The following is a 25,310-nucleotide window of genomic DNA, read 5'->3' as shown; positions in this document are numbered from 1 at the left end:
CACTGGGGCCTCGATTTCCCGTTGGAGCGCTGCGAGCCTCCCCATGATGGTATCAAGCTTCTGTTCCGTGGTGTTGTCATTCTTTTGGTTCTGAGACCCCACAGCTGCAGTGAGCCGTTCTGCGATGTTATCCAACTTTCGCTCAAGGGTGTTATTGTGAGCAGGCCCCTCTCTGATGTATCCCATCATACGCTCAATGGTGTTAGTACTGGATTGTGGACTTCCTCACTAACCGTAGACAGAGTGTCAGAGTGGGTAAGAACACCTCTTCCACCCTTGTGGTCAACACCGGTGCCCCTCAGGGGTGTGTTCTGAGCCCTCTGCTATACACTCTCTTCACCCATGACTGTATTTCCTCCTGCGCGTCCAATCTCATTGTTAAGTTTGCAGATGACACTACAGTGCTCGGACTTATATCCAACAATGATGAGACAAACTATAGGACAGAGGTGCAACAACTAGAGTCATGGTGCCACGACAATAACTTGGTCTTAAACACCAAAAAGACCAAGGAGATCATTGTAGATTTCCGGAAGAGGGGTCATAACAACCATCTGCCTCTCTTCATTGGCAGTGAGGCGGTGGAGAGGGTGAGCAGTTTTAAATTCTTGGGGGTAACTGTGACCGAGGACCTGTCCTGGGGCAACCATATCACCTCAGTTGTACGGAAGGCCCAACAGCGCCTCTACTACCTGAGGAGACTGCGGAGCGCACACATTCCCAGATCTCTGATGTTGAACTTCTACAACTGTGCCATCAGCAGCGTTCTGACGTATGGATTTCTAGTGTGGTTCCCCAGCTGCACCAAGGCCGATCAGCAAGCACTCCAGCGGGTGGTGAAAGAAGCTGGCAGAATTATTGGAACAAGTCTGCCAGAGATCAGTAATATCTTCCCCACTCGCTGTCTGAGGAGGGTGCACAGTATCCTGCGGGACCAACATCACCCTGCGCGCCACCTTTTCCATCTGCTGCCCTCAGGGAGAAGGTACAGGTCTATACAGGCCAGAACATCCAGACTGGCCAACAGCCTGTATCCACAGGCTGTGAGGTTCCTGAACTCTCTGCCCCCCTCTCACGGACAATAACCATATCCAACTTCTTAATAGCAATGAACTGGTCTGCATTGGTGCATCATATCTTTATTCTCTTCCCCCTCCTGCCCCCCCCTCTTTCTTAAATAGATAACTATCATATCTGATATCATATCTCACAGTACAATAATATTGAATGGGTTGCATTGTTGTATTTTGTCATGTTTCTCAGGTCTTTGTCTGAATTTCTACGAACATTATTGCTAAGGATTGTCTTATTGCATTGGAGTCACACTGGGTTAAATATGTACACTTGGGTTTTAAGGGGTATTTATTATTTTCTTCTTTTTTTTTTTTTTTTTTTTTTTTTTGGGTTGTATGGAAGCCCCAAACGCAATTTCATTGTTCTTGACAATGACAATAAATAAATAAATACTAAATACTAGTTTGAGTCTTCACGGCAGCTGTAAGCGTCTCCAAGGTGTTAACCATGCTGCGTTCAGTGTGGGAGGCCGCGCCTCGTCCCATCGCTTCAATTCCAGCGGTCAGCTTAGGGGGGGTTTGAACAGCTGGTTCCGCTCTCTTATTTCTCCGATAAGTCAGGGCCAAGCCAGCTCCGATCAGCAAGAACCCTGTTATCATGGTTCCGAATAGGTAAATATCCTCAGCGTCCTCGATAGACAGTCCCGCCAGGCACAAGATCCTCCAGGTTTGCCACCCATCCATCGTGTATATATATATATATATATATATATATATATATACACATATAGTATATACACTGGGTGAATGTGCAGTAGTAGCAGCAAGCAGGTGAATTCTGTACATTAATATGAATAGATATCTGACTATTTTACAGGATAGACAATATAAACATATTTAAAATTAAAGGAATTGAAATGTACATTGTGCCTTGGTTTAGTGTCTGGAAGAGTCCTGTCTCAGTCAATTATAGATGATGTGAGAGGGCGGGTGTGTGTGTTTAGGGCACGGATGGCTTGGGGATAGAAGCTCCTCTTGAGTCTCTCTGTCCTTGCCCGGAAGATGCGGAACCTTCTACCAGATTGCAGAAGTTGGAACAGTTTGTTGCCAGGATGGGACGGGTCCTTCAGTATCTGCGCTGCTCTAGTCCGGCATCTCCTGGTGTAGGTGTCCTGAAGCGGGGGGAGAGCAATCCTGCAGCAGCGTTCTGCTGTACGGATCACTCTCTGGAGAGCTTTTTGGTCCTTCACACAGCTGTTCCCGAACCACGATGTCATGTTCTGTGTGAGGATGCTCTCCACAGCGCCTGTATAGAAAATCCTGAGGATCTTTGGAGAGACCCTGAACTTCTTCAGTTGTCGTAGGTGATACAGGCGCTGCCTAGCCTTTTTGGTCTGGACCTGAATGTGGGCAGCCCATGTCAGGTCTGAGGAGATGTGGACACCAAGATACTTGAAGGACTGCACCCTCTCCACTGGAGCTCCATTGATGATAATGGGCTTGTAGTCTCTGTGCTGACCCCTTCTGAAGTCCACCACCAGCTCCTTGGTCTTGCTGACGTTCTTCCATTTGGTTGTTCAGTTCAGTTCAGTTTTATTTATATAGCACCAACAGTTGCTGTTTGAGGCGTGGCTGGTCACAGCTGCAGGGCGTCCCCTCCTCTCTGTGGAGACTGACCTGGGCCTCCTGAGTGCTTGAATCAGCAGCTGCTATGTGATGGTTTCTGCTTTCTGACTTTTTAGCGCCATTTAGCACAGAAAGAAGAGCAGCAAAGAGCAGCTCTTCCAAGGCCAATTATCCCCGAGTTAGGGGTGCCGTAGAGACTGATAAGGAACATGTTGATTGTACAAAACACAGTAAAGCCAGAGCTAACAGTAGATATCGAATTTCTTCGACCATGAAAAAAGTGTTGGTGGATGAAATTGCCCGCACTGAAAACTGGCTCCACGCCGACCCTGATGAAGGAACAGTTGCCTAACCTAACAGAGGGTGTCAGTGATGTTCAGCTGATATAAAGTAAAAAGATAAATCACAGTATAAAAATGCAAAAATAAAAATGTGTGTTTTCGTGTGATCGCAACAGAGACAAAAGATGGAGGGAGTTTGATGAAGGAAAGCAATATGATGGCTGGAGGCAGCGCTAGTCCTGACGTGTGTGTGTGTGTGTGTGTGTGTGTGTGTGTGTGTGTGTGTGTGTGTGTGTGTGTGTGTGTGTGTGTGTGTGTGTGTGTGTGTGTGAGTGAGATGATGTGGATACACACCTTTCCCAGCCTTCTGTCATTCCCACTCCCAAGGCTCTCATTCATTCACAAAGATGTTTTTCATCATCCAATAAGCCGCCTGTATCCGGAAAAAATGCCTCATCGTGACTCGTCCCTGGATTCCATTTCAATTCCTCGCTGACTCACGACATCACTTCCTCCCCCGCTGTTTTCTTCAGGCAGGAACATGCAAGGTCAACACACAGAAAACAAAGAATGGTGGAGTGAAATTAAATGTTAAACTTTTAGCCTAATAAAGTGAAAGCAATGCACTGTAAAGTTTAGGAAAAATAAACCACTCTAAATAAAAAAAAATAACTAAAGCTGTTAAACAATGAAAATAAACATTTCTTCGTGTTAAAGAAATTTATATAATTATTGAAGAGCTAACAACTGAAAATAACTTAGACTGTGTCTGCGTGTACTTCCATGTGATACCAGTTTAAAACTTTTAAACTTTAAAACTTTTGCGAGATCCCGAGTTTGTTTTGCGAGATCCTGAGTTTGTTTTGCGAGATCTCGCAAAAGTCCGTCTTAATTTTTTTTTCTCCCATGTCCCCTGCGGGGCTCCGTAGTTATCCACGTTAACTGAGTCTGCTGTCACTATACTGAAAGCACATTTCCAATTTTGCAACTAAACTTAATGTCCTCACCTGGAAATACTTAAAGTTTCCACACATATCACTAAAGGAAAGCTGAACTGATTGGAATATTTATTGACTTCACTGCGGTTTTCACTGCAAACTTTGCGAACCATCCATTAAGCCAAAATGGACCCTGGACAGCCGTAAACTTGGCGTAAACTTGACGTTCATAATAAACTGGGCTGGAGCCACAACACTGATGCTCTTTACAGGAAGGGTCAGAGTAGACTCTACCTGCTGAGGCGGCTGAGGTCATTTGGAGTCCAGGGAGTGCTTTTAAAGACCTTCTATGACTCTGTGGTGGTATCCGTCATTTTTTACAGTGTTGTATGTTGGAGCAGCAGTTTATCGACAGCTGAGAGGAAGAGGTTGGATAAACTCATTAAGAAGGCCAGCTCTGTTCTGGGATCCACCCTGGATCCAGTGCAGGTGGTGGGAAACAGAAGGACTCTGGCCAAAATAACTTCTCTGATGGACAGAGCCTCCCACCCTATGCATTTAAATGTTGCTGAGCTGCAGAGCTCCTTCAGTGACAGACTGCTGCATCCTCGGTGCGTGAAGGAGCGTTTCCGCAGGTCCTTCCTCCCTGCAGCTGTCAGACTGTACAATCAGAACTGCTCCCAACAAACATAGATGTTTACATCAGTGCTGTAACAACTTCTACTGTTATAACTTGCATATTACTTTTCTCAGGTTATCTATGCACTAACTTATTGGAAGTTACATGTCTACTTTTTAATGCACAGGTACAATACACAACCTGCACTTTTCTAATTATTCTAAATATTCTTAACTATTTAAACATCTTTCAGTATCCTGCTCTGTTTGCACACTACAACCTGGGTTTGCCACTTATCTGTACTCTATTTTTAATAACTGTACAGTACTCTGCTTTGGTAACTATTGTCCATGATGTAAATATGTAAAAAAAAATGTGTTCTGTTCTGTTTGTATATGTGTGTTTTTGCTGCTGATACAACCAAATTTCCCCTTGTGGGACAATTAAAGGATTATTCTATTCTATTCTATTCTATTCTACTCATTAACCCATTCAGATACTCAGATTAACCCTGGAAACATCATCTTTTCTACTCTTTTTCATATGTAGTCATGTTTTTCGTGTGTTAGTCAAAGGTTAGTCACAGTGGAGTATTTAGGAGGACTGACCTTGACGGGTGTTTTAGCTCTACGATAAGCCATGGGAATGGCCAGCTGCATGTGGGAGGTGAATAACATAATGTCTTTCGTTATGGTGGAAAGACATTATGTTATATTGGCGGAAGGTGGAAGTGATTACTTCACAGTTGGCTGACCATACCTGCACTAACATCTGTTCACCCATTTTCCTAAATATGAATCTTGCATAATGCATAATCTAAACTTTGTGCTGTTCACTTATGACTTATGTGTGAGGACAAGCCGTAAATTCCATCACAACATTTGTTTTTACCTAAATTTCTTTCTGCGTGTTTGTATTCGTGTGCTTTCAGGTTCTTGGCCGAGTGCTGCTCCTTCAACTAATAGATGAGCTGGTGCGCAGTTACCGTAGCAACGAAACATGGTCCTTGCGGTTGCTGAACAGCACACGCATCCACATCCTGCCGACGATGAACCCAGACGGCTTTGACGTAGCAGACAAGGACTGCTACAACAGCCAGGGCAGGTAACGCAAACAGCTTTACCTCTGTTTTAAGTTCTGAGAGACCTGCGGCACACCCTGTGCTCATCAGCAGCTAGTAAAACATTAAGACGGCAAACAGACGTTTCCTGACTGGGAAGTGGAGACCAAAAACAGAACTAAAAGAGAGATTGAACACTGTTGATTGTGTTGCTCTCTGTGTGCAGTGTGTATTTTAGCAAAAACCCCTAATGATGAACTCAAAGGCATGAACTAACCTCTTAAGTGAAACAGTAGGAAGTGAAATTGTACAAGAGAACAAATGAGCCGTTGTTGAGGACTCAGAGCTTTATTTGCTGCATGCTCATGCAATATGCATGACTCCCTCCTGAGGGACATATCTGCTTCTGTAGCTGCTAAATGCTCTGCTGTGTTCACCTGCTCGTCTTTGATGTACCCTGCTGTTGGCTGCTCAGCAGGTCACGTACGGTGGCTTTTTAGAGCCTCGACAACTGAAAGCCGCTGCCTGCTGCAGGAAAAACATTGCTGCTGGCTAAAAGCATTGCTGGACAAAGTATACAGATCCTCTTCTGTAATTAAAGTACTGACAGCACGCTAAAAAGGGCTTAGATTAAGAAATATCACTGAAGTTAGAAAAAAAAGTTTAATATTAAAAATTTTAGAATTTTACTAGACAGTAAAATTAATGCCACATAAACAAAAATAACTGCACCCAAAATCATGTCAGATATATTAAAATGGATTTCAGATTTTAAAAGGCACAGCTTGCACTTGTTTTTACTGCACAAAACAAAATGAATATGTAGGAAATATAATACTGTCCCCTGTAAAGTAAAGGCTGCCCAGCGACTGACCTGGCCTCTGGCCATCTTCTGTCACTGTGATTCTGGGAAGCTGTAACAGCGTATCTTGAAAGGCAGTCTGTTTTTATATGCACTTCCACAGCCGGGAGTCGTCTCATCCACAGACACATGGAGACATTCCAAGTCTGGTATCAACAGATCTGCAGTTGCAGTTTTCTTCCTCAATCAGCAGCGGAGCATTGAGTGCAGGAACACCACCTGTCACCACGATGTGCACTGTGTTTCAGGACATCCTGTTGTTTTCCTGCACCATCTCCAGTTGATTAGGTTTGTAGTCCAAACGAATAATGCCAGATTCCAAACTGAAATAGCCCGTGACTATGGTGACTTATGACAGGCTGTCTTATTTCATATTTTTAGAGGCAAACCTACAAATTTATGCAGCATTTAATAACTATGAAGTAGTATTAAAAGTTTACATTCCTCAAATTTGTGAGGAACATGCTTAAGGGCAGTACTTGACTTAAACCACTTAGTTACAGCTGACTGGCTGTAAAGTTACTTGGATTAGTGAGGCTACGCACCATCAGCAGCCCTCTTCACGGGATCCACTGTTAGCATAAACACGTTGATAACAAAACATGAACGCTGGAAAATATTTCTCACACTTTAACTTTTGCAAAGAATAATTTAGCATGTGTGTGTGTGTGTGTGTGTGTGTGTGTGTGTGTGTGTGTGTGTGTGTGTGTGTGTGTGTGTGTGTGTGTGTGTGAGAGAGAGATTAAATGCCAAGTTGACACACAGACATAATCTTGCAGTCACAGCTTGTTTGTTTTGTAAAGCCTAAGCTACATTGCTGCACCCAAAATACTTTGATTGGCAAGAGAAACACACACACACACTGTAGATCTATATCACACACATGCACACACAATTATACTCTGTAAGCATCTAATTATGATTGTTTCGTCGTCTTCGTATATTCTGTTTACAGTAGACTCATGTCTGCAGTAACTGCTTGTGGGAACAGTCTCATTATGTGGACTTGCCTCCCATATAGGTTTAGTCCGTGTGTGTGCGTGTGTGTGTGTGTGTGTGCGTGTGTGTGTGTGTGTGTGTGTGTGTGTGTGTGTGTGGTCTCTTTGGGGTCACTGCTTTCCAAACCTTATAAGGAAACATTTCACTTAAGCACATGAAAGTGAGTGAGATGACAAATGAGATGGTGAAGTCTTGTTTTAATATGCTGGCACTAATTCCTACAGAAAGGTGCCAGAAGATTTGGGTCGTCCCATTGGATGAATTACTTTTCTTCTAGAGTTCAGGTAGATGAGAGAAGAAGTTCACTTTTGAGATTTCAAAGAAGAATTGGATCATTATTTGGACATAAGACACTCAGAGCAGGCCTTTTATGATAAAAGGTACATATTTCTACTCTTGGACTTCACTACAGCGGCTTTACATGATTGACAGATCAAAATAATCCTTATTTATCTCATACTGAGCCTCAGTGCAACTACTTCGCTCATCCACGGTCTGAAACTATAGTCAGTAAATAAATGATCGGCACGACCACAGTGACATCACCGACTGGTTTCAGACTCTTTGGCATTTTTGTTGCTTCCATGTTGGTTTTTGTGAGAAGTGACCATTTGGGGTTTTAGTGCTAACCTATCACTAATGCTAGCTAAACTAAACTGTGCAGATGCAATATCAACAATATAAACAAAGCAGCTAATATCTGCTAATTAGTGCTAAGTGACAAATTAGAGGCTCTATAATGTATTTGTACATTTGTCTTACTTTGGCAACAGTGGGAAGGAAAAACGTTTTTTTAACAGGAAGAAACCTCAAGCAGAAACAGGTTTAGAGAGGGGCCGCAAGCAGTTAGGTTTGAGAAAGACGGGCGAGAGTAACTAGTTATTGTCACAAACCTCAGTATAAATATGCGACATCATACAGAGCCAAAAGGAAAAAAAAAAGTATTATGCAAACCCCGACTTATCATGGTAAATGGCCTGTATTTGTATAGCGCTTTACTTAGTCCCTATGGACCCCAAAGTGCTTTACACGACATTCAGTCATTCACCCACTGGTGATGGTGAAGCTACATTGTAGCCACAGCCACCCTGGGGCGCACTGACAGAGCTGCCAGACACTGGCGCCACCGGGCCCTCTGACCACCACCAGTAGGCAACGGGTGAAGTGTCTTGCCCAAGGACACAACAACCGAGACTGTCGGAGCCGGGCTCGAACCGGCAACCTTCCGATTACAAGACGAACGCCCAACTCTTGAGACACGATCGCCCCGTCTAATATGAACTTCCACCATTGATATGACAGAAAATAAGGGACAGCACAATGACAAATTGTGATGTGAGAGAAATGTGATTCTAAATAAGTCAGTGCTCTGAGTTCCGTTAGAGTCCTGTGAGGTCAATCATGACTCGTGATGTCATTGGGTCATGCGATCGAGATCCCCTCGACGGCCCTCGCTCTGATCTGAAATATAACAAATCCCAGTAGAACACAGGATGTTTGTGAGTTTGGATTTCCTTTGTGTAGTGTTCAAATAAACTTGACAAAATCAGATCCTTCTGTAAATGTCTGAAAACAGCAGCAGAAGATGGCAGTGACAAGAACAGCCTGATCGCAATGAAAAAGATATTTGTGATCTCTTATCATCAGTAATTAACAGGGAACTGATGGCAGCCTGTCTGTGCACAGAAATCATTTTGTGTCTCAGCAGCTGCTCTTTAAATAGAGACACTCTCATCCTGCACACTCAGAGTATCATGGAAACTATTTTTAACACGTGTGCCTTGCTCAAGGGAGCCTTAGCAGCACTAAATGACTTATAATTTACTGTAAGTTTTAAAAAGTTTTCAAAGTTTGTTTTTTAAATAGACAAGAAATATAAGAGGTAAACTATGATTAGCACTAAGAGGTGAAGTCACACCCCTCCTGATTTCACTGTAATTGCGCAGGCAAGGGGGGAAGTCCACCCAAGAAGGCTGTGTGCTCTGACCTGATACAGAAATGAAAACAGCATTTTCATGCGTGATGTGACCGTTTTTCTCCGTCAGGTACAACGGCAACGGCATTGATCTGAACAGGGACTTCCCGGATGCTTTCGCTGGTCTCCAAAGTCAGCAGCTCTTTGAGGAGAGAAGGGAAGCTGAGGTTGGTTTTGCTTTGGAACGAGACAGCGTTTTTAAGTTTCCTCTGTCATCAGGATGCTATCATGTGTTTCAGGTCCAAGCAGTGATTGGCTGGTTGAGGACGGAGAGTTTTGTTCTCTCTGCAAACCTTCATGGAGGCGCTGTGGTGGCCAGTTACCCCTATGACAACAGCAATGGCGGTAAGCGGCAGATCCAGCAGTCTGACTTTAGCTGGTCGTCCACAACAGTCCCACAGTCGTGTTTTTGTGGATCTTTGTAGAATGTTTTTGGAGCTTCTTATTTGCTTCATATCAGTATGTGAAATGGAAAGTGCAAAGCAGGAAATAGGCCCTCAGACCCACCAGACAAATATACAAGTACAGAGAATGTGTGATGAGTGCACCTCTACAGAAGAGCGTAGCTTTCTTTCATGTGCTAGATGTGGAATATTTATAATTTTCAAAGATAATAGAGCTGGAATAATAATAAGAAAAGATATTAATTTAACAGTTTGTTACCTCATGGCCACGGGCTCACGGTACTGACAGAAAGAAAGAAACTACAAATGCAGAGAAAGGGAGCGCTCAATCATTAGGGAAGGCTTAGACCAGAAGGTATATTCACAGGAATATTAAACACCAGTTTTCAGCATGAAATAAAATATTTGTTTGCCATTCTCCCTTTATCTGAAATAATAATAATAAAAATCTAATAAAACACCTGAGCTTTAAAAACCTGTTGGAGGAGTCAGTTGAGGTATTTTAGGCACTAGGATACTTTCAGGACTCGGATAAGCTGCAGAAAAAAAATGTGCGGCTCATAAAAAGCTAATTCTCTTGTTCTGAAAAAGAAAGAAAAGAGATTTTGAGTTTGAATAAATCTAGCTTCTCATAATCTCTTATTTGAACGGCTAAAACTCTTTAAGTCCTGTACTTCAGATGTTTATGTGGGAACACATAACGCTATGGCTTAAAGCCTGTTTGTTTTGTATTTGTATTGTTTGAATTTGTTGTTTTGACTTCAAAATGCAGAAAAGGAAGTGTGTTAATCGAGATAATCAGATTTATAACTGCTCAGTAGAACTGAGGACATCGACAGCCTTACTACATGCATTACTGACTATATAAACTTCTGTGTGGATAACACTGTACCTACCAGGACTGTACGGTGTTTCTCCAACAACAAACCTTGGATTACCCCAGAAATTAAAACCGTCCTCAAGCAGAAGAGGAGGGCCTTCAAATCCAGAGACAAAGAGGAGTTGAAAAGGGTGCAGAGAGAGCTGAGGGGACTGATAAGGAAAGGGAAGGAGAGCTACAGGCAGAAGATGGAGAACCAGCTTCAACAAAACAACGTTGGTGAAGTCTGGAGAGGCCTCAGAACCATCTCGGGCCACAAACAGCAGAACTCTCTGCCTGGGAGGGATGTGAGGTGGGCAAATGAACTGAATCATTTCTTCAACAGATTTGACTCAGCCATGAGGCAGTCTGCAACATCGGCTGCAGACTCACCCACCCCCACTGCTGCTGTTCCACCTCAGACACTTCACACCTCCTCTATTCACCCTGCTCACTCCCCCCCACCCCCAACAACAGCATCCAATACACACTCAACACAAGGCTCCAGCCTGTCTCTCTCAACCACCCAGGTTAGGAGGGAACTGAGGAGGATTAATGGCAAGAAGGCAGCGGGTCCAGATGGTATCAGCTCGAGGGTCGTCAGGTCCTGCGCGGACCAACTGTGTGGGGTGATGGAGCACCTCTTCAACCTGAGCCTGAGGTTGGGAAGAGTCCCACAGCTCTGGAAAACCTCCTGTGTTGTACCAGTGCCAAAGACTTCACGCCCCAAGGACCTCAACAGCTACAGGCCGGTGGCTCTGACATCCCACCTGATGAAGACCCTGGAGCGGTTGGTCCTGGCTCAGCTTCGGCGCCTAATAAGCTCATCACTGGACCCACTTCAGTTTGCCTACCAGCCTGGCATTGGCGTGGATGATGCCGTCATTCACCTCCTACATCGTTCCCTCGCTCACCTGGAGACCGCTGGAAGCACTGTGAGAATCATGTTCTTTGATTTCTCCAGTGCCTTCAACACTATTCTTCCCTCGGTTCTAAAGGACAAGCTGGTGAACTCTGGAGTGGACCATCACCTCACTACCTGGATCCTGGACTACCTCACCGACCGACCACAGTATGTGAGGACTCAGGGCTGTGTGTCGGACAGGGTCGTCTGCAGTACGGGGGCCCCACAGGGAACGGTTCTGGCTCCGTTCCTCTTCACCATCTACACTGCAGACTTCTCCCACAATTCCACCCAGTGCTTCCTGCAGAAGTTCTCTGATGACTCTGCAATAGTCGGCCTCATCACTGATGGGGACGACAAGGAGTACAGAGGACTGACTCAAGACTTTGTGGACTGGTGCCAGCTGAACTACCTCCAGATCAACGCCAGTAAAACCAAGGAACTGGTGGTAGACTTCCGCAGGCACAAGCATTCTCCACTGCAACCACTGAACATCCAAGGTATGGACATTGAGGCTGTGGACAGCTACAGGTACCTTGGTGTTCATCTGAACAATAGACTGGACTGGACTCATAACTCAGACGCCCTCTACAGGAAAGGGCAGAGCAGGCTGTACCTGCTGCGGAGACTCAGGTCGTTTGGAGTGGAGGGCCCACTCCTGAAGAAATTCTATGACTCTGTTGTGGCTTCTGCTATCTTTTATGGCGTGGTCTGCTGGGGCGGCAGCATCTCTGCTGGGGACAGGAAGAGACTGAACAGGGTGATCCGAAGGGCCAGCTCTGTTCTAGGATGCCCTCTGGACCCAGTGGAGGTGGTGAGTGACAGGAGAACGGCGGCTAAGCTGTCATCCCTGTTGGACAACGTCTCCCACCCCATGCAGCAGACTGTGACAGCACTGAGCAGCTCCTTCAGTGGGAGACTGCGGCACCCACGGTGTGGGACGGAGAGATTTCGCAGGTCTTTCCTCCCCACTGCTGTCAGACTCCATAATAAAGACTTTAACTGATCAAGCACACACATCCACACATGTGCAATAACACTAAGTGCAATAATCCTTTCTGTCATCGTTGTATTTTACTCAGTTGTATATAGTATTTGTATTTGTATTCTATTTTTATCTTATTGTATATTTATTTTATTTTATTCTACTGTATATAGTATTTTATTTTATTTTATTCTATTCTGTACAGTTGTGTACTGTATTTATTCTTATTGTATTCTAATTTTTGCCTCATAACTTTTGCACTGTCCACTTCCTGCTGTGACAAAACAAATTTCCCACGTGTGGGACTAATAAAGGTTATCTTATCTTATCTTATCTTATTCGATTAAAAACATTTAGTCAGAGTTACTGCCTTAACTTTACCAGCCTGCAAACTCACACACAGAAAAACTTGGGGAAAACTTCAGGAAAAGGCAACAGGAAGTGCTACTGGAAACAAAATAATTCTAAAGCTCAAATAATCACCACCAATCACAGGCTTTTGCTCTCATCATTTAAACAGGTAGTGAACTGGTGGGCGGGGCTAGCATCACTCCTGATAATGACGTGTTTGTTCACCTGGCTAAGGAGTACTCCCACAATCACGCCTCCATGTACCGAGGTAACTTCTGTATGGACAGCAGGCCGTTCCTGGAGGGCATCACCAACGGATTCCAGTGGTATCGTCTGGAAGGTCAGTGAGTTTGGCTAAGCTTAGCTTACAGAGAGACTGGAAACAGGAAACGTTCATCTGGTTCTGTCAAATAGTTCATTTACTACTGAAGTGTTTAGAGAAGGATAGCAAAATGATCACACAGGGATTTGTGATACTATAGAGAACATACAGAAGATTAGCTTCTGATTAGCATTGTAGAAAAACCACTACAATAACCACTACTACCTTTGCTCCATGATTTATTTATATTGAAGTGCAGTCCTGTGAAAAATTAAGTGCATCCTCACTGCGCCAATAGGAATTATTACTGTAAGTAGCAGCCAGGTGCTGATAATCAAATCGACTTTATTACCTGATCATCTGCGAATAAGCACCAAAGAGCTAAAGTTTTTGCAGGTTGCAGGTCTGGAAAATTCAGGTTTGTGTTAATTCAGTACCACATTCTCCCCAGAAGTGGACGTCTGATCAGATTTACCCCATATTTTTGTATTTACTCTTTAATTCCTCTCAGAAGTAAAGAAGTTAAGACCGTGTAAAACCCACCCACGCCATCTCAGATCCTACAGGCCTCAGTTAGCATGATAAAGGTTAAAGTTTGGAAAGTATCATCTGAACAAGACACAAGACTGTAACAAAGTGGAAATGTTTATCCATGATGCACAAACCGAACACCTCATACCAGCTGTCAGCGCAGTGGTGGAAGAATGATGGTTTGGGCACCTTGCAGTCACTGACTCGACCATCAACTTTTCCCCAAATTGGATCAACAGGATAATTATCCAAAGAACAGCAGCAAATCTCCAATCAGAATGACAAAAAAATAATGATAATAATGATAATAATCAAAGTGCTGCAATGGTCCAGTCAAAGTCCAGACCTCAGCTTGACTCAGGTGCTGTGGTGGGGCCTTCAAAGACCTATGCACACATGAAGGCTGCAAATGAATGAACCTAAGCAACGCTGTAAAGAAGTGTGGACCAAAATGTATCTATAGTAATGACAGAGTCTGATAAAGTCATACAGAGAACCATTACTTCAAACTTTTGCCACAAAACAGCTTTACAAGCTGCTGAATCACAGAGTGCACTTGTTTTTTCACAGTGCAAAAAGTCATGACTGTACAAAGCTTTTACAGGTTCTCCAACTTCACTCTTTGAGTTATCTTGAAAAGAAATAATAGCCAATTTCTTTAATTTTCTATTGCAGTTGTTTGATCAAACTGAAAACCTGAGCAAAGCAGCTTTTTTCCTGTTTTAATAAAGCAAGACATTCATTGCTTGTGTTGCTTGGAAAGTTGGGTGAATTTCAACTTTAAATGCTATCTTGGAATATTTTTACAGTGTAAGCTGTAAAAATATTCCAAGATAGTGGGAATGTGAGGTTTATTGTGAAAGTGGAGGACAAGCATCCCAGCAAAACTACAGGACAGGAAATACTCTTACACTCATCACTTTAGCTTCCCTAAAATTTTCTAATACCTCAAAGGAGAAGAAAGTCCCTGGCATTAACATCTCTGAGTGACACATAAAGAATCACTTCTAAAATAAATCCTCTTAAATCTTGGATAAACTCATATATTGCCTCACATGAAACTTTTGGTAGACTGTTTTTGAGCTCTTAATCTGTGACAAACTTCATGCTTAATTTCAGCAGTAGAGAAACTTTTTTTTTCTTTAATTGTCATGAATTTGAAACTCGTTACCAGAACCTTTGGAAACTACTGCAGGTTAAACAAGACCAAACAAATACGCCGAGTCACCATATAATAAAAGAAAAATCCCCTAGCTAAGCAGCTTTAAGACTAGGAACAACCCAGAATGCATCTCTCACAACTAAAAAAGAACTTCCTGCGATTTTTCAAACATAATCTTCATTGAAAAATAATCTCCTCATATTTGGAGAGAGTTTCTAACGACAGAAACTCGATGAGGAGCTGCTGAGCGCTCAGCGCCCGTGCAGCCCGCTCTGGTGTCATCCTGCAGAAACCTGATCGCAGTAACCTTATCACGTATGTGGGAACTGTGCACGGCTCGAGGGGTTCATTTGATGGTCACAATGGAGATTTGACTCTTGTTGTGCACATTCATTAGAAACCGACAGGGATCCTGTTTTACAGTCATGAAAACCTGGTTATTCAATCAGGACTACTCCAATAGACAGCTTATCTGAGGTTACTCAAAATTAAGACATAAAGATCAAATGCCTTTTAGAATCACATTTAAAAAGATTTTGAATTTCCTTAATCTTCTGACAGTTCATGGACCAAACGTATTAACTGATGTTTAAAATGGTCAGTGAAATATTTGTAAGAGTAACATCTGACCATCTGTGCTGCTGCAGCTTAGTCTCAGCATCAGTGTGGACCTGAATGTGTTTGAATGTGTGCATCAGGTGGGATGCAGGATTACAACTATGTGTGGGGGCAGTGTTTGGAGATCACTCTGGAACTGTCCTGCTGCAAGTATCCTCCAGCCAGAGAGCTTCCTGCTTTGTGGAACGACAATAAAAAGGCTCTGCTGGCCTACGTCCAGCAAGTCCACCTGGGTCAGTATGTCTCTGTCTTTGAGTCCACCTGTCTCTATTGAAGCAGTATCAGTACTTGATAATAACCTGGTATGTGGTGTTCAGGTGTCAAAGGTCAAGTGTTTGATGGTTCAGGCGAGCCAGTGGAGAACGCAGTGGTGGAGGTCAGAGGTCGCAGGAATATATGTCCATTCAGAACCAATCAACATGGGGAATACTACCGTCTGCTGCTACCTGGGAACTACACATTCACAGTAAGACTTTACAGCCCAGTGCAGCTTATTCTTCAACCTAAATAAACATTCACTGCCACATGATGTTTGTTTTGTGAGTTATGGTCATGTTAGAGTAAAAACTAAAAACACAATAAAGCAGGGTGTACTTAAGGTTGGGCATACATAAATAAAGCTGGGTATCATCTGCATAGCAATGAAAATGTATACTGTGTTTCTAATGATATTGCCAAGGAAGCATGCATAATGTATGTCCTGCTCTCCCATATCTTTTATTGTAGGTAACATATCCAGGTCACGAGGTTTTGACAAAGACTCTCAGTGTCCCGTATGGTCCGGATCAATACTCTGCCCTTAAACACGACTTCCTGTTACGACGCATAGCCCGAACGACTAGACGGACTGTGGGTAGCACTACCCAAACTGATGCCACCCCTACCTGTAACTACACTTTACAACAGAAGGCGGGCGGAGCCATGAACAGGCCCACGTGGAGCAGCCTGGCTATAGGGCTCAGCATGGCGGCAGTGCTGCGATCCCTGATCGACTGAAGTGAAATTGCCAGCCAGGTTCAGTTCCTATCGACATCAAACCAAACACGTACATCAAAACTGTGACACAATGTCAACTGCAGCCTTCTGAGGAGACACATGGAGCAGGAGTTTGACAATTCCTGCAAGCTTTGTTGCCCCAAACAAATCTGAGACCATGAAACCATGAGATGAAATTTAGTGGAGAATACTGTGATGGTCAGAGCTAAAGTGGAGCACCCAGGTTCATAAGCATAGAAGTTACATACTTCTGATATGGATAACAGGAAACATTTGCAAAAGACATTTTCACATGTAGCAGTAGAATGAGGACCAGACTAGAAGTTAAAAACTTATATGAGCCTTTATGTTATATGCTAGCACAAATTTTAACCAAAGACCCAAACAACCCAAATGGCTGCTTTGTTAAGATCACTAATGGGTGGTGCCTCAAGGCCCCTTATTATACATAGCTTTTCCTTACAAAGTGTACAATGGCATGAATCATCACTTAGCTATTCACGTGCATTATACGCACATAACTTGTCTGCTATTGTACGCAAAGGGAAAATGTGTATTCCATGATTGGCTGGCAAGCAGTTTCTGCATGTTGCTGGCAGTCACATTGGTTCCAAAAAGAGGGCTGTATAAAAAAAACTCTCCTTGATATTGCTTTGATTTGTATTTGACATGGTCACCTGTATTTTTCATGGAGGACACCAAATGGTCTGCAAACATTCAGCAACTACCAAGTGTGTGTCACATTGTTAACAGTTTGCTCACAGAGTAGTTGGCAATTGTTTGCAGACAAATTGTCATCTTTCACGCAAGCTATGGAAGACCAATGCAATTGTAAGGAGGTTTTTGGTGCAGCAGCATAAACCTCTTTACACAGGCCTTATTCACTCAACCCTAAAAACACCACATATCAAAAATGTCACACAAAACTTGAATATGGGTGCTAAGCTATGTTTCAAAGTGCTGACTGTTATTTGTGTTTTCCTTTTCAGTGCTTTTGTAGATATCGTGAAGTACTGTTCAAGGCATATCAGATTGACTACAGCTTTCAGGTATATGGAAATTTAATATATGAAAAATCCCAAAATAACAATTTCATGGCTAACTGGCACTTTAACCACCATGCCATTAGTAACATCTCTGTTTGCACCACTGTTACAACCCTAAAAGCTAATAGCTAACTGTCTAGCCAGAAGTGAATGCGCCCCTCAGATAGCTGACTTAGCTTGGTCATTAAAAACACAATCATTTCACATTTAATATAAAAAATAACTAGACCTTTTGGAACAGTTTATGGTTCATCTTGGAAGATTCTAAAATGCAGCTAACAAGGCACAATAGTTTCTTCAGTTTTATACTTTCGGTTGCCTTACTTTGAGTAATGCAGCTGAGCTTTCAGTTCATATGTTGTTGTTCATATCAAAGCAAGCACTTGCACAGATTTACACAGTTTTCACACCTCAAGGATGTTTTAAACGAGTAATAAATATCTGTAAGTATCTTTTTTATTGCCTTAATAATAATTGAGAAAATAGTAAAAAAAAATCTTATGAAGGCTAATTGTTCAGTGAGATGGGATTAAAGAGAAATGGGTGTTTTTATTAAGATTTTGAAAAGAAGACAGAGTAGCAAAAAATATTTCCTGCACTTCAACAGGAATAAACAGCTTTTAAATGTAGATTTATTCAAATGGCAGCTTTCTGGGTTGTTTTTTTTTAACAATTAACATTTACACAGCAGAACAAAGCAGGAGGATTCAACCTCTCTGGTAAGATGTGATTTTTATTTTGTATGTGACTGTAATTTTATATACGAGGAGGTGCAGGGGCACTTTAAAATTAGCACTTGCAGGGACTAAATGCTGTTTTTAGAAAGGGGGCAGTGTTCAGGACATGGCAGTGTGGAAATGATGATTTTGTGTGCTGAAGTGTTTCCAGTGACGCTGCGCATTACTCAGATGGTCAGGCTGTTTTCATTTTTTTCTGCTTATTCCATTCATTGTTACCAAAGCAAAATTAAGATGTCACAAGATGATTTATAATATATGTAAAACAATTCAAATTCAATTCTATTAGTTTTATGCTTATTCCACTGGCCTCTTTATTTCTTTTATTTATCGTGTATTATTTAATTTATTTATTTGTTTTAATATTAGATTAAGAGATTAGATGAAGAGTTAGGTGGACGAAGTACAAAGTATAACCTGAAGTGCAAACAATTCAAAAGCACCACCTGGTGGAGCCAATGCGCAGCAAATCTGTCAACTTCAAATTCTCTTACTGTGTCAGTTATGATGAGGTTTATTTTACATAAAGACATAAAGACTTATAACAGTTGTCCTCTTTGAAAACCAACAGGAGGTTAGTGATGCTGATTTGGCTGCTCAGTGACACAGTTGGCGATTATATTTGCAGCACTGCTTCCATAAAGCTGTCCTTCTCCGACTCATAACACACAGTAAGCAAAAATGAAGAAATCCTCTAGCAAATGAAAGAAAAAACGATACTCCTTATAAATGCAGAATTTGCCTTAAAATAATCCACATTTTAGATTTTCTTCTGGATCAGAGTAAACCCGAGATACTTGTGCTCACAGCCATGACAGCACTGCAAACAGGAAGTGTTAAAAGCTAATTTGGCACATTTTTGATGGCCCAAATTTCAAAAAATACAGCATAACATGGCTCAGACTTTAGCCCAAACATTACACTTCCTGTTTGTATCCCTAAAGCAACCAAATTATGTTGCTTTCTAATATAAATATTAGAAGGTTGGGACCCAGAGTTCTATCTAAAACCCCAGGATTTAAACCTGAACCATCAGCCTCAGCACATACAGTATCTGTACACCGTTTAAATTTATATATTTATATACAGTCTGTGACACAACAAAGACTGTAAATCGATTTAAACTCCACACAGAGCAGCTCCGAGTCCTTGTACCCACCCTCAGGACACAAACTCAGTATCCTTCTGCAAGTTTTTTTTCCCCCAGATTTAAACATTATTCCTGCCAAATGTCTTCTTTTTTCTCACTTTTGTACTGTTTTATATTAAACATGCTTTATAACAGTCCTCTGTGCCATGTTGGGAGTGTTGTGACTGCAGGCTTCGGTCACTTTTTTTTTTTCTTCTGTTTCAATAAAATTAAAAAGTAAATTCTGTCTCAAAGCCGACCTGAAGCAAACTTGTTCAAACTTGTTCTTGATGGAAATGGTTTTTACGTCATCTGCTAGTTTTATTCTTATCATCTTCGTTCTCTTGTGTGGCTTTTTTTTTTAATCTGTATGGAAGCCAGGAAGTGGATAATAAATAAACTTAAATAAATATTTTAATGATTTTATGAAAACTGTAAGACTGAAATATAAAACATTTGAGATTATTAAAGTTTTTTTAACACAGAAGTAGGGGTGGGCGATATAAGCGATATACGATAGAAACGATATAAATTTGGCCAACGATAGAGATTTTGACTCTATCGCGATAGCGCATGTTGATGATGTCATCAAGCTGCGCCTGTTTTGGTCGAAAGCATTGCAGCGGCTAAAACCATTATCATCTGCAAATTATGCCGGGCGACAGTCATAGCAAAGAGATGAAGCACTTTTGAAATATGAGGAAAGCCAAAACCTGCTCTTCCTCCACTTCCGTAACATTGATTCATTAATGTTGAATTCTCTCGCAGCTGTTCTATTTCCATGTCGTTGTAGTATATTAATAACTAACCTCGTATTGTGGATGAATAATCTTAGTTGTTCTCCTGACTGAAGTTTGCCCCGTGTATAGCATCCTGCTATGCGATTGCATTTGTCCCTGACCACCAGAATCCCTCACGTTAACTTTTATCGAGTGGAAAAAAAGTTTCCAGCTTCACTGTGCCAATGTTATGCTAACATAGCTGTGTCGCTAGCAATCACGTAGCACAACATTATATACCAGGTAGTCCAACTTCAGTAAACCTACAAACGCCACTGCTGTTTAGTTTTCTGTCTTCATTTATGTTGAAAGTGGTAGCAGAGCTGTACGTTTTAATTAGTTTCAAAAATCTCTTTCAGAACATGGTATGAAATGTTTAGGTGTAAATTAGCGAGCTAACTTCCTGTTAAATTTAAAAAATTCTGTTTTCATGGATGTAAAACTTAATTGTTACACCTGATAAAGCAATGATTTAATTAAAGATGAAAGAATTTAGACCGTTTTTAACTCTCAGTGTTCGTTTGACTTTGGGACCTGATGTGGACGGAGTTTTGGACCCAGATTACTCCGCGAAGCTCCTCACTACAGCAGCCGTAATGCTCTGACAATCCATCAAGCAGTGCGGCTTACCAAAGTTGTACTAAAACATTTTTTAACAGATTTCTGCACGCCAAAATCAGTTCGAGATCAGTAAGCACAACCAGAAGTCATACATAAGGCACACTCTCAATTTTTGAGGAAATTAAAGGATTTTAAGTGTGCCTTATAGTGTGGAAAATACGTTATACAGAAGAAAAGAATATATCGTGATATATATCGTTACCGCACGTGCTTCAAATTATATCGCGATATGAATTTTAGGCATAGCTGGACTGGCCATCGGGCATACCCGGTGGGCCTCTGGCGATTTTTTGTTTTTATGGGCTGATCGATTTTTTTTTTTTTTTTTTTTTTTTTTTTGGAAGGGTATAAATAATGAAAGGTGTTGGATTGGCCAATTGCTCATGATCGACTCTGGGCTGGACCAATTACAGCCGAGGAGGTCGGATGCACCCTCCCCCTTGTTTAGCAATCTTATAGACGAACTAAAGAAAATGGAGAACAAAAAAAGGAAAGGAGGTGCAGAAAAAATTAGGGCCAAAAAGAAACAAGCCCTTCAGGCAGACGCTGCCAAATGTGTAAAAATAACTGAAGTGTTTGGTGGTAGCTATGGCATAGCTTCCACAGATTTAGCAACATCAGCAAGTGGTGGACCAGCAGGTGGATAAGGGAAAGGGGAGGCAAGAGGAGGAGAGACCCGAGGCAGCCGCCGGTCATAGTGGCAGAAGTTATGACCTGCTGTCTATCTGTGTCAGATATAAACCAAGTTTAGTTGTAGTTTGTTTTCGTTGTGCTGACTTTTTACAGTCGCTTAGAATAACTGGTACTGCATACTAGCTAGCATGACGATGTTTATATACTGCTGGGCGGGTGCTATGAAGTTACTGATAGTAAATTTTATTTTATGCTTAAGGTTAGTTTCTCAAACTCCTCAAAATCTTAACTAATTGTGCCAATCCTTACATGTTGCACCAGGCTGATTTATCATCAAAAGTGGAGAAGTCTGTGACAGAGGAGACAGAAGAGCAGCAGAGAGAGATGGAGCAAGAGAGAGAAATAAAAGAGCAGGAGAGAGAGATGGAGATGGAGAGATGACTTTATGTCATCCATGAGGGATGCATTTGACATATGTTTCACATATTATAGCCCAACAAGTTACTTATAGCAATTTAAATACAAGCAATCAGTTTTTGGCAAATACCGGAAATCAGTTTTTGGCAGACAATCACTTTTTGGCACAACACCGGCTATTTTTTGTGTTTCTTTTTATCGCTGTGTAACCGAGTTCAATTGAAAGCCTCTTGCCACAAGTTCCCAGAATCCTTTGCGGTTTTACCCCTGAATGGCGTCACATTTTTGGTGGGCCGGTCTCTTGTCAAAATGCCCGGGCCGATTATTTGTCCCAGTCCAGCCCTGATTTTAGGCCATATCGCCCAGCCCTACACAGAAGGTTAATATATTTTAAATCACGTTGCCCTCATTACAAAATTAAAAGATATAATTATTATTATTATTGTATAGTTAGAAGAGGTAATACTTTGATGTAAATTGCCTAATAAAATAAAAATAAAATTACATAATTTTAGAATTATATTTTACTTAACTGCATGATAATTTAACTTAGTTAAGAAAAGTTTAACTATGTGGTTACAATTTTAAAATGTATTTAAATATTTCAGACATTTCAGGTCCATTTCTTCATTTTTGGTTCAAAAAATGTTCAGTTTAATCCACTCAACAAAAGTCTTCTTTTAATCTGCTTTAATTAAAACTACAGGGTGGGCGTGGGCAGGTGAGGAGCAATATGGCGTCTCTGGCACAGGTGAGTTTAGCCGTCTATATTTGAACACAGTTTACTGAAACATAAAAAAAAGAAAACATTAAACTTGGTGAACACACTGGTTTATCTGACCTATATTTTAGGTTGAAAGATGAAACGAACATTCAGGAGTAACTTCTCCTGCTCTGCTGCTACTTCTTTGAAACTAAAATATGCTGAATTAGCCAAAATTAGCCTGCAGTGTATCCGCCCATGCATAGACAGCTGTCTGTGGACCCCAGCAGCAGAAAACTTAGAAATGTGATGATTTCCAAGCAACTTCTGAAGCCTCTTGTTTTATGATTTATGTTTTTGTCTGTGATGATATTTGTGGAGACGGGACCTCTGTTCACTCAGATCTTCTTTCACATTAAGTGAAATTTCTTTGTGTTGAATTTGTATCGCTTTAAGCTGCTGAAGGAGAAATCAAAGTAAAGCTGCAAGAACTGTGCTGACGGGCTGCCTGCTGGCTACGACTGTCAAAATCATCGATGACTAATTTCATAGCTGACACGAGGTATCTAAACTTTAGTAAGGAATGTGTGTACTTTTGACACCTCTGGTTAGCATTTAGTGATCAATTTCAAGCATATTTGTTTTTTGCTTGTTATTGAACAAATTCACTTCACTACTTTTCACTGTCTGTAACATCAATGCACATTGTTCCATTTACTGCATATTGCACTTTATTCATGTCTCTCATTCCACCTGCATCAACATTGTAAAGTTTGTCACAAAGAGATTTATATATTTATAAATACTAATATTTTCCATTCCATTCTGTTCTGCTTTTTTATTGCCCAGATTTTAGTAAGCCTTTGTTAAATTGTCTGTTATATGTCAATAGATACATATGTCACAAATAAAAGTGTCTTGTAAATTATGTTTTTGTAAAGAATTTTCTCCCAAAATCTCTTACATGCTAACTGTAACGTGTTATTTCTGCTAAAACCTGAACTTAAATGTGTATATGGTGTTTATCTGTTTTTCTCTCTGTTTTAGATGCACATATCAATTTGGAATTCTGCCTCCAAGCCAGAATTGCAGGAATGCACAACATGTTTTTCACTGCCCTCTCTGCCCACTGTCAGCCCTACTGTCAGGGCAAAGATTAAGGAGCATATAAGTGGACACATTAAAAATGCTTTGCCTTTCAAAGGTATGTTGGTATTAAATATACCTCATAGTTAAAGTTATAAATATGAATATAAATTTTCCTGTTCACCACATTTCTTGACCGCTCTTGTGATCCACACCATTTTGCTTTCATTATGAGGATGGCTTGGATGTTTTTGTTAATATGTACAAACTGATTGTGAGATAAACTGATTGCATTCTGTACAACTACATTTAAATTATATGTCGTTTTTTTTCTTCTTTTTTCTCTCTTACAGACAAAATGATATGCCAGTTCACTTTCACTGCCCTGTCTGTAACATGACGGTCATACAGCATGAGGCATTTATTGTCATGTCAGCATTCAGGCCTGCTCCCCACTGAACTCTCCGTGGAGCCCCATCTCCCTCTCGTTGTCTTGTCTCCAGCATCTAAACCATTTTCTGAATCTTCGGTAGAGCATTCATGTGTTCTACCCTCTGTGCTAAATGGAACTGTGGCTTGTGGAAAGTCCATGAAAATGAAATGCCCTCACTGTGGTCTTAGTCTTCTTTAAAAAAAAGAATTCAAGGCTCACACGATGAGGAGACATTCAAACAGATCAATACAGTAGATGTTTGCCTGGCCTGTCATCTGCAGTGTTTTTGTGTAGAGGGACATCTTCCTCTTTGTTTTTCAGTTTGCAGAGGTCATGGAGCTCTTTTTAAAAGCATGAGCTGACGACCAGGGAATACAGGTCAATGCGATGTTTGACGTTTAACAGACAGATGAAGGCACTGGCTGTTTGTTTGTGTTTTTTATGTGTTGGTGGGGGTTTTTTTTCTAGTGTACAGAATTCCAATTAAACTTATTATAAAATGTTGTTCACTTGTTTCCATTTCCATACTTATAGTAAAAAATTTAGTGTAAATGTAACAGCATTGTTTATAATTGTAACTTCAAAATAAAAAGCTTACAGTTGCTATTAACATTAATGTATTACCCTGTAATCAGTAATATTTTATACATTTTACACATTAACCCTCTGGGCTCTATCCTGGCCATTTGTGGCCACTTCTTCTTCTTTTTTTCTTTTCTTTTTTTTTTTTTTTTTACCATTTTTGCTGTGTTAATGCAAATGGAATGAAAGGGTCTAGATTGTTTTCAGCTTTTGGCTACTTGAAAAGCATTATGACATTTTTTAATTCCTTGTTATTGACAGTGCTAAATCATGCAATTTAGGTATAATTGCTTTTATTCTAAACTCAACACATAAAAATTATGCTTGTTGTTTTGGGGTTTTGTTTTTTTTTTTACCAAATGACATCATTTGCCCATTTTTAGCCAAACAACCAATTTCACGTAATATTCTTAGTTTCAAATAGGGTCGTTTGATGGCTTACTACACTGTAGTGGACCAAAAGGAGGACACAGGTTTGATCTTAAGGATCTAATAGTTGCGTGTGTTTGTGCATGACATTGCAACGCAAATATGTATTTGCAAGATAGACTGGAATAAATTATGACGCATCAAATATTACACAGGCTGCAGTGAATTTCTGTTGATACGGGCTATTGAGCTTTGGGTTTCCCAGTCAAA

At 41.2% G+C, this 25,310-nt stretch overlaps 1 protein-coding gene and 1 long non-coding RNA gene across 5 annotated transcripts in view; both read left to right on the top strand.

Annotated features, from left to right (window-relative positions):
* Positions 1–19,849, top strand: part of cpm (carboxypeptidase M) — a 32,938-nt gene extending 13,089 nt beyond the window's left edge. For 2 of the 3 annotated variants that reach the window (XM_085386807.1, XM_085386810.1), the window contains 7 exons: positions 5,409–5,581; positions 9,444–9,540; positions 9,613–9,718; positions 13,046–13,216; positions 15,590–15,742; positions 15,827–15,975; positions 16,236–19,849. In XM_085386807.1, the coding sequence (XP_085242933.1) occupies positions 5,409–5,581; positions 9,444–9,540; positions 9,613–9,718; positions 13,046–13,216; positions 15,590–15,742; positions 15,827–15,975; positions 16,236–16,505 (1,119 nt within the window). In that variant the 3' untranslated portion in view covers positions 16,506–19,849. The remainder of the gene's footprint in view (positions 1–5,408; positions 5,582–9,443; positions 9,541–9,612; positions 9,719–13,045; positions 13,217–15,589; positions 15,743–15,826; positions 15,976–16,235) is intronic. The other variant, XM_085386808.1, reaches the window with a different exon arrangement.
* Positions 19,850–22,325: 2,476 nt separating this feature from the next.
* Positions 22,326–25,310, top strand: LOC146649634 (uncharacterized). 2 transcript variants are annotated; one of them, XR_014908219.1, is made up of 4 exons: positions 22,326–22,618; positions 23,027–23,132; positions 23,618–23,774; positions 24,010–25,310. It is a non-coding gene; the product is annotated as an uncharacterized LOC146649634 (long non-coding RNA). The 2 variants fall into 2 exon arrangements; XR_014908218.1 differs by having other exon boundaries at positions 22,326–23,132.

This window comes from Rhamphochromis longiceps, linkage group LG17 (assembly GCF_057381845.1).
Source record: "Rhamphochromis longiceps isolate RC_006_pf linkage group LG17, R_longiceps_female_GT1.1, whole genome shotgun sequence".
NCBI lineage: Eukaryota > Metazoa > Chordata > Actinopteri > Cichliformes > Cichlidae > Rhamphochromis > Rhamphochromis longiceps.
Note: the sequence above shows the minus strand (reverse complement) of the source record. Positions and strands in the feature narration are given on the sequence as shown.